This window comes from Nanorana parkeri, unplaced genomic scaffold (assembly GCF_000935625.1).
Source record: "Nanorana parkeri isolate BGI_ZX_2015 unplaced genomic scaffold, ASM93562v1 scaffold2484, whole genome shotgun sequence".
Lineage (NCBI taxonomy): Eukaryota > Metazoa > Chordata > Amphibia > Anura > Dicroglossidae > Nanorana > Nanorana parkeri.
In genome coordinates this window covers 12,545-22,363 of record NW_017308752.1, presented here as the reverse complement: position 1 = coordinate 22,363, position 9,819 = coordinate 12,545, and the positions used below count along the sequence as shown (strand labels likewise).

At 51.0% G+C, this 9,819-nt stretch overlaps 1 protein-coding gene across 1 annotated transcript in view; it reads right to left on the bottom strand.

The window, feature by feature from the left end:
- TNFAIP8L2 (TNF alpha induced protein 8 like 2) overlaps nucleotides 1–9,819 on the bottom strand; it is an 18,511-nt gene continuing 8,692 nt past the window's right edge. Inside the window, exon 2 of the mRNA XM_018573680.1 lies at nucleotides 1–910. Within this exon, the coding sequence (XP_018429182.1) occupies nucleotides 344–904 (561 nt within the window). The 5' untranslated portion in view covers nucleotides 905–910 and the 3' untranslated portion in view covers nucleotides 1–343. The remainder of the gene's footprint in view (nucleotides 911–9,819) is intronic.

Sequence of the window (9,819 nt, the reverse complement as noted above, 5' to 3'; positions counted from 1 at the left end):
TTTTAGTTCTCCAGAGGTGGCTTCTCCTTTTTGGTCCAAAAAGTAGGAAAGGAGGCATCTCCTTTTTGGTTTTTGAAAGGTGGTGTTCCCCGTTTTTGTCCAGAAGGTAGGAACCGAGACATCTCCCTTTTTGGTTTTCCAAAGGTGGTATTCCCATTTTTGGTCTTTTTAAGAAGGCCTGTGCAAAAGGAACTAAAAAAACATTACCCCGGTGGTTCCCGATTTACCAGAACCTCCTTGTTCCCCAAAACTGGGCACCTTATTCAGTTAACCAAAATCAAGGATCTGGGCATTCCAGCCAACCTGGAATATGTCCGTCGTGGAATGGGAAACATATTGTCCATCACAATTTGCCCTCGTCGATCAGTTTGTTCATTCCATTGCAGATCTTCTGCAAGTGGGGCCTCATGGACCCCTGGGGGTCGTAGAGCTGGCCGAGCATCTCCCTGTTGGCGAAGTGGTTGAAGACGTGTTGGATGCGCCCGTGGGATTTGGGGGTCAAGTGTTTGTCGACGAGGCGGAGGAGCAAGTTCTTACATCCCATGAGGATCTCCGGCAACACGTCCTTCTCGTACGTAAAGTCCACCTCGTAGAAGCTGATGGCCGTCATGGCCCCGTTGTGCAGCTTGTTCTTGAAGTCCTCGGCCAGCATCAGTTCCTCGGGGGTGAAGCGGTTGTGGCGGTACAGGACGCCGATCTTCACGGCGATCTTGATCAGGTTCTTGATGACCTTCTGGGACTCGGCTTTGTTTTTGGTGTGCTCCTTCGAGACGCGGTACAGCTCATCCAGGACCTCGCTGCTGGTCTCGTCGATGAACATGTTGGCCATCGTCTTGCTGGCCATGCGACTCAGGATCTTCTTTTGCGCCTGGAGGGCGAGGTCTTTGGAACTGAACGTCTCCATGGCCTCCTGGGGAAAAGATGGAGATAGAGGTGTGAAATACAACCCTGAGATATAAAAATGCACAACATGCTATTTTTTGTAGACCGAGAGCCTTGGATAGGCAATGAGTCAATATGGTCCGAACCCTACACTTCACCATCCAATATGGCCGAACCCTACACTTCACCATCCAATATGGCCTAACCCTACACTTCACCATATCAATATGGCCAAACCCTACACTTCACCATATCAATATGGCCAAACCCTACACTTCACCATATCAATATGGCCAAACCCTACACTTCACCATCCAATATGGCCGAGCCCTACACTTCACCATCCAATATGGCCTAACCCTACACTTCACCATATCAATATGGCCAAACCTTACCCTTCACCATCCAATATGGCCGAACCCTACACTTCACCATCCAATATGGCCGAACCCTACACTTCACCTCTTTTGATGAATACTAGGGATGCACCGATACTAGTATCGGTACTGGTGCCGCTGCCGAGTATTTGGGCGAATACTCACCCAAATGCTCCGATGCCTAGCCCGATACTTCAGGTATCAGGAAGCTGGGCAGCGTGTAATGACTCGCTGCCTGGTTTACTGATTGGCCAGATTCCCGACCAATTGGGAAGCCGGGCGCCGTGTAATGACGTGGTGCCCGGCTTTCTGATTGACCGAGAATCCGGTTCCATGCTCCCTCATCATGAAGTGACGAGGGAGAATCAGGAAGCCGGGCAGTGTGTAATGATTCGCTGCCCGGCTTCCTGATTGGCCAGCTTCCCGACCAATCAGGAAGCCAGGCGCAGTGTAATAACGCAGCACCTGGCTTTCTGATTGTCCCGGAAGCCAGCTTCATGCACCCTCAACAACCCCATGACGAAGGAGCATGTAACCGGCTTCCTGGCCAATCAGGAAGCCGGATGCGGCGTCATTACACGGCGCCAGGCTTCCTAATTGGCCAGAAAGCCGGCTCCATGCTTTCTCATCACCTAGTGACAAGGATCATGGGGATAGCTTCCAGCTAATCAGGAAGCCGGGAGCCCTTAATGGGACTTCCGGTTAATACACATTGATACAATTATTTGTTGCATTATATCTAAAGCCACGCCCCTCTTAGACGATTGTCCCTACAAATGTTCTTGTGGTCGCTTTCCCTTAAAATCTGGCTGGAGACGGATGAATTCTGATTGGCTCGCAGCATTATGTAGCATTCAGCGGTTATGGGACTGTAGGGGTTAAGCGGACGCTTCGTACGGCTTATCCGTCTCATGTTATCTGTTTTGGCCCAAGGCTGGGGCCCTCCCAAGCAGAGCAGACCCTCCCGGAGGGCCGGGGTGGGGGGCGGGGGGAGAGGGATTCTGGATTGCAACCTCCGAGACGGTCAAACCAGTTTTGTGGAAATCTGATCTGCGCACCTGGAGGACACAATGGGAGGAATTTTTTTGTTTGTTCTTTCTTCTCCCCCTCCTGTGCTGTGTCGTGTCAGACATAAAAATCGGAGTTTGTTTGAACAGGAAGCCTTTCCAGCATCCTGCGTGTCACATACAACGCGTCCTATCTGGGTGACGCTTCTCTAGAGATGACCGTTTGGAGGGCGGGGGGGCGTAAAGTCTTGGAGGCGGCTGGCTTAGAGTTAAAGCAGGACTCCGGCCCCCGAAAAGAACAAGACCAACAGGAATAGCCCATTACGATAGAACAAAACCAAAACATTCACCGCCAAGTCAGAGATTTCACCTGCAGTACCTCTGATCTGCCACTAGATGTCCAGGTCATCCCGGACGAGCCCCCAACCTGTGACTGGACAGTGAAAGGAGAAGCAGCGCAGCTCATCTCTCTGCTCTCAAAGTTCTTGTTTTTTTGGGTACATTTTAACACAAATAATGGTATCAACGTGTTCATGTTCAAAAGAAGAGCAATGTATCGTTTGTGGTTTTGAAAATTAATGTACCGGGTTCGGCCATATTGGCTCTTCTTACTCTTTAGTTGAGTGGCACGGGGGGGGGTTCTCTTATTGTCATCAGCACAAAGTTGCCGAGCTCTGTCCATAGACATTCAGTGAACACGGTACTGCTCCTTTGTTGTACACTGACCCAATTTCCTCTGTTTCCTTCTGTGGGTGGCCCTGGGGGCACCACCTGGCTGGACAAAAGTTGATTTTCCGATAGACTGCAGCCAATCAGCTGTAAAGTGATGTAATGTAATACCACATCGTGTTCTATAGGTGGGGCTGAGGAGTATTAAAATTATATGCTCCTCAGCTCCATCTAGTGGCCATACTATGGTAATACATTAGGTTACATTCGACTGGAAAAGGAACATTCGTTTTTGCGTCTATTCGCACAGAGTGAACGTTCGCCGGGGTGAACGGCTCTTGCATTACAGTTGGTCTGAAGGAGATTGTCCAATCAGATTGTAACATGTGTGGGGATCCTTCACCTAGACATGAGATCTGAGATTCTTACACCCCGGTATGTTCGCTGATAGGTCGGCGCGCTCGCTTGCATTATAATAAACTCGTTAAAATAAAGCGAAGATACAAAGTAACCCGAGAACATTCTACAAGGACATCTCGTGTATTGTTACGCAAGATAAAAAAAAAAAAAAGAGAAAAGCAGAAGTGCCCGCACCCCCTCCTTGACAGCCCCTCTCTTCCCATCCCAGTGACAGCCCCACTTCCCGTCCCAGTGACAGCCCCACTTCCAGTCCCAGTAACAACCCCTCTCTTCCTGTCCCACTGACAGCTCCACTCTTCCCGTCCCACTGACAGCCCCCCTCTCTACCTGTCCCACTTCCCTTCCCACTGACAGCCCGTCTCTTCCCGTCCCACTGACAGCCCCCCTCTCTACCTGTCCCACTTCCCTTCCCACTGACAGCCCGTCTCTTCCCGTCGCAGTGACAGCCCCACTTACTGTCAAAACTCAAAATTTTGGATCTCATCAATTGCGGTCCTGGAGACAACAGAGAACAATAAAAACCTGACCGGGGGGCTAAACTTTCCCCCATTTTATCCAAAAATATATAAAAATTTGGCTGGAGTTTTTATTTAAATGTAAAAGCCGCGATGGAAGCTCTCCTTTCCCAGAATCCCCTGCCAGGGTGGTCACATGACCATCCTGCAGAAGGATAACGCCTCTGAATCATTTCAGTTGCCAATTCCACCTAACCCCCCCTCCCCCCCATAATCCCCTGTGGCTGGAAACGCGCTGTTGGGGTTACGTTACATTGCATAAGACAGAAGGGGGGGGGGGGCAACTTTGGCACTCCAGCCGTGCTGAAACTACAACTCCCATCATCTCTCTGCCTCTGGGGAGTCATCGCTGTGGCTGCCAGAGCCTTGCAATGCATCGTGGGACTTGTAGTTCTACAACAGCTGGAGTGCCGAAGTTGCCGACACCTTGTATGGCTACAACACACACCGAGAGCACACACATGTAGCACTCTGGGGGTGTGTTGTATACATCTGCGTGATCTAGGTGTGTGTGTTGCATGTGTGCGCTCACTCACTCACGGCTCAGTGTGTCATTGTTCTGGCCTCAAGTGTCAGTATGTCATTGTTCAGTGTTCTGGGTCTGTGTTGGAATCTGTTGACAAGCAGTGATCAGTTCTGTGCTGTGAGGTGTCAGGAAGGAGAAGTGGTTGTTGCATCATCAGCGCTCCACTTCCTGTCCATCTTCTCCCTCAGTGATGAGTGACGGGCTCCTGTGACCCAGAATTCCCCCTCCCCCACCCCCACATCTAACAACCTCAGGATACATTTGTACAATGAATTGCAGCACCCTCCCCCTCTGGGAGATCAGACCCGCTATGAATGCAGGAGCAGAGCAGGGAATGCTGCTTGGCATGTTGGGCCTTGCACCAATCACCTTACTTACCACGCCCACCGTAAGGCTGATTTCTGACTCTGCAAAGATCAATTTGAGGTAAAGAGAGCAAGGGAATCGGAAAAAAAAGAGGTCACCCCAGGCACTTATCTCTGGTGATCCTGCCATGGAGGTCCTGTTATAGGGTGACAACGCTCTGTCCCTGTCCCCCAATTGTGCTCCTGGGTTGTCACCCTGTCACACGATGGAGACTGCACAGCCATGGTCCATTATTGTCACCATAAGGAAATTCGGGTCCTGAGAAATGCCATGGCAGCCATTGCCGGAGTGCACACAGACAGGAAGTGGCATGGCAGCCATTGCTGGAGTGCACGCAGACAGGAAGTGGCAAAGCAGCCATTGCTGGAGTGCACGCAGACAGGAAGTGGCATGGCAGCCATTGCCGGAGTGCACGCAGACAGGAAGTGGAATGGCAACCATTGCCGGAGTGCACGCAGACAGGGAGTGGAATGGCAACCATTGCTGGAGCTCATGCCGACAGGAAGTGGCATGGCAACCATTGCTGGAGCTCATGCCGACAGGAAGTGGCATGGCAACCATTGCTGGAGCTCATGCAGACAGGAAGTGGCATGGCAGCCATTGCTGGAGCTCATGCCGACAGGAAGTGGCATGGCAACCATTGCTTGCGCTCCACTTCCTGTCCATCTTCTCCCTCAGTGATGAGTGACGGGCTCCTGTGACCCAGAATTCCCCCTCCCCCACCCCCACATCTAACAACCTCAGGATACATTTGTACAATGAATTGCAGCACCCTCCCCCTCTGGGAGATCAGACCCGCTATGAATGCAGGAGCAGAGCAGGGAATGCTGCTTGGCATGTTGGGCCTTGCACCAATCACCTTACTTACCACGCCCACCGTAAGGCTGATTTCTGACTCTGCAAAGATCAATTTGAGGTAAAGAGAGCAAGGGAATCGGAAAAAAAAGAGGTCACCCCAGGCACTTATCTCTGGTGATCCTGCCATGGAGGTCCTGTTATAGGGTGACAACGCTCTGTCCCTGTCCCCCAATTGTGCTCCTGGGTTGTCACCCTGTCACACGATGGAGACTGCACAGCCATGGTCCATTGCTGGAGTGCACGCAGACAGGAAGTGGCATGGCAGCCATTGCCAGAGTGCACGCAGACAGGAAGTGGCATGGCAGCCATTGCTGGAGTGCATGCAGACAGGAAGTGGCATGGCAGCCATTGCTGGAGCACATGCAGACAGGGAGTGGCATGGCAGCCATTGCTGGAGTGCATGCAGACAGGAAGTGGCATGGCAGCCATTGCTGGAGTGCATGTAGACAGGAAGTGGCTGCAAGGCAGCTGCAGGAGATCAGCAGCATTGAGATGCAGCAAAGGATGAACACTGATTATATGGCAATAGCTGATGATACACAGCGGTTTATCATCCACCTGGAGTTTGCATCCTCTTCCATGTGTCTGCATGAAACCTTTTAAGTGCAGGGTGCCGCAAGCAACACCCAATGGGGACCTGAGAGCCGCTGGTGCCTCCCCAGCCAATCTGGTCGACAAACAAGCTCGAGATTCGACAGGAAGGAAGTGCTGAGGAGAGGGAGGATGTGGGCTGCTTGTGAAGGCTCTTCGCAGGCACCCGGCGATGTGTACAGAACAGCAGATCGATGGAAGAGGAGGTGACCCCACCCCCGCATCAGGACAGGAAGTGATGGGGAATCTCTCCAATGGGGACGAGGAGCTAGAACATCTTCCCGTCCTGGTGACAACGCCACCTTCAGTTTCTGGGTACGGTGTCACCGGGATGGGATGGCTGAGATGAGCTGACTTTTTTTTTCATTCAAGATTCCAGCGTGCGTGCCGGGACACGACCAGAGGGAGAGGCGGAAAAATCCAATCTCGCGCTGCCACTCAAATGGCGCATTATTGGAGCCTCTGAAATATGAACCGTCTGTGCTGCCCTCCAGTTTTCCCGGGGCAGAGCACAAATAACGTTCTATACACAGGAAAAATAACATGAGGAACAACCACCGGGGTCTATTGATAAACAATTTGTAGAGACATTCACCCAGTGAATCTCTGCAGACGTTCGCTCTGTGCGAATAGAGGCAAAAACGAACGTTCTTGGTCTATTATCCTGTCTGGTTTAATGTAATGTGATATAATACCGCATTATGGCCACTAGAGGGAGCTCATGGGCATAGGAGAGAAGTATTTATTTCCTATGCTCCTCATCTCCATCTAGTGGTCATAATGGGGTATTATATCACATTACATTCAACCAGACAGGATAATAGACCAAGAACGTTCGTTTTTGCCTCTATTCGCACAGAACGAATGATATCTCGGCAAACAGTTGGCTTACTTGCTGCCGGGCAATACAGACAGCTCTTATTTCAGGCACAGGGGATAAGAAGGGCCGAGAGAAACAAATGACATGATCTATTCAGCCGTTGGGGGATGGGCTCATCGTATGTGCGTCAGACCGATGGCAGCTCTCCGGAGGAGGCGGGGTTAGAGCACTACTGTTAGAAGGCAGGGCTAGAAGACTGCTGGTAGGAGGCGGAGTTGGAGCACTGCTGGTTGGAAGTGGGGTTAGAGCACTGCTGGTAGGAGGCGGGGTGAGAGCACTGCTGGTAGGAGGCGGAGTTAGAGCACTGCTGGTAGGAGGCGGGGTGAGAGCACTGCTGGTAGTAGGTGGGGTTAGAGCACTGCTGGTAGGAGGCGGGGTTGGAGCACTGCTGGTAGGAGGCGGGGTTAGAGCACTGCTAGTTGGAGGTGGGGTTAGAACACTGCCGCTAAAAGGCGGGGTTAGAACACTGCCGCTAGAAGGCGGGGTTAGAACACTGCTGCTAGAAGGTGGGGTTAGAACACTGCTGGTTGGAGGTGGAGTTAGAAAACTGCGGGTCGAAGGCGGGGTTAGAACACTGCCACTAGAAGGCGGGGTTAGAACAATGCTGGTTGGAGGCGGAGTTAGATCAGTGCTGGTTGGAGGTGGGGTTAGAACACTGTGGGTCAAAGGCGGGATTAGAAAAATGCTGGTAGGTGATGGAGTTAGATCAGTGCTGGTTGGAGGCGGGGCTAGAACATCACCTGCGATGCAAAAACGTTGGGTGCAGAAATTTCTCTTGGCGCTGGCAATATTCACCGGCCAAACCTCACCCGCCCCGAGACTGAGCCAATGGATTCCATCATTTTGCCTCCGTACTCCGGAACTGAGATCCTGCCGCGCTGCAGAAACCTCTTCTGTTACCGTCCCCCCCGCGTTCAGCGCCGTGCCCACCGAAGCGCGTCAGCCGCTGTGTGACAATGCATGATATAAGAAATCCCATTATTTCCTATGGAGCCCATTCATGCCTACGCAACGCGCTTCCATACAACGTAGAGAAGAGTTCAGGCGCTGCTTTTTGTGCCTTTGCGTACGTATTAGTGCATGACACCAAGCCCCGCCCACTAGCAACCTATACTTTGTGGTAAAATTAAATGCATAAAGCATTAAAATGCTAACACATGTGCAATAAATTGCATGAAGGTGCACAAGAATGGAGTCTCACGGGGGGGGGGGGGGGAAGGGGGGGGGGGGGGGGGGTCCAACTGTGCGGTGCTCCTCCCACAAACCCGGCTAACTAGTTAACCTACCACTAAAATATAAATTAGGAAAGCAAAGCAAAGATACAGGATGTGAAGTCAAGTATGAAAGAGTTATATTAATATTAAGAAGGGTCATGATGAATTATTGTTTTTACTAACGCCCACACTCTTGTTTTCTTAATCTGGGCTCCTGAAAAAAAACCTCCCTTGCTACTTTTATCTTCAATCTAGCTCCAGATTTCAGTCAGCAAAACCAAAATGCTCCCACTTCAAATGTTTCCTAACTTAACAACCTTCACACAAAATGTCATGAGGTAACAACAGATCTTTAACAATGTTTACACTGACACTTACAGAGATGAGTCAGATTTTCCTGCGTGATTATATACAGTATACCATGAGCGCATCGAGGCCGTGCACACAATTTAGGCTCTATGTTTTTGTCCCCAAAGGCTGAGTCCTCTCATAACTTAGTGGTTGAATCACTTGCTGCTCCCAGGACCTCTTAGGGATGAGTTTTGAGATGATCCAACTGGAATATCCTGTCACTCCAAAGATAGCAAGGGAATCCCATTTCCACTATATTCTCCATAATGTACAATAAAAAAAAATGCTTGCCCACCGAAGCGCGTCAGCCGCTGTGTGACAATGCATGATATAAGAAATCCCATTATTTCCTATGGAGCCCATTCATGCCTACGCAACGCGCTTCCATACAACGTAGAGAAGAGTTCAGGCGCTGCTTTTTGTGCCTTTGCGTACGTATTAGTGCATGACACCAAGCCCCGCCCACTAGCAACCTATACTTTGTGGTAAAATTAAATGCATAAAGCATTAAAATGCTAACACATGTGCAATAAATTGCATGAAGGTGCACAAGAATGGAGTCTCACGGGGGTGGGGGTAGGGGGGGTGAGTGGGAGTTCCAGCAGCAGCCAATCGGCTTCTCTTTGTCGAGCTTCAAAAAAGAAAGATTGAAGCTGACTGGTTGCCCCGGGCAACGCCCTAGATTCCATCAATTCCCATTCACCGTGATACGCAAACGCGTGCGTTCCCGCGTCACGTGACACCGTTTGTTTTCTAGCGGCACCCCCACCGCACCACAATCACCACATCACCGCCATGCGCTGCGGCGCGACGCAGTATAGAAAGAAAAAAAGGGCCAGGCGCTACTTTGTGGCAGGCAGCCCATTCAGTTACAATGCGCGGTAAGGTGCGGCATGCGTCGCGAACACGAGGTGAGATTCTGCCGCGACCCCGTACCGGCGAGACAGCCGGACTGGGTCTGTGTGCAGCAAAAACTGAATGGGGACCCGATGCGTTTGTTTTACAACGTAACAATACAACGTAACAATACAACGTAACGATACAATGTATCAATCTGGACCTCTGGCGGTTTATTGGCGCAGCTCGACGTCAACCGTTGCTCTCCGACATACAAAAGAAGAGTCTTCCAGCCGTCAGGTTGACGCTCCATGCGGCGCAATGTC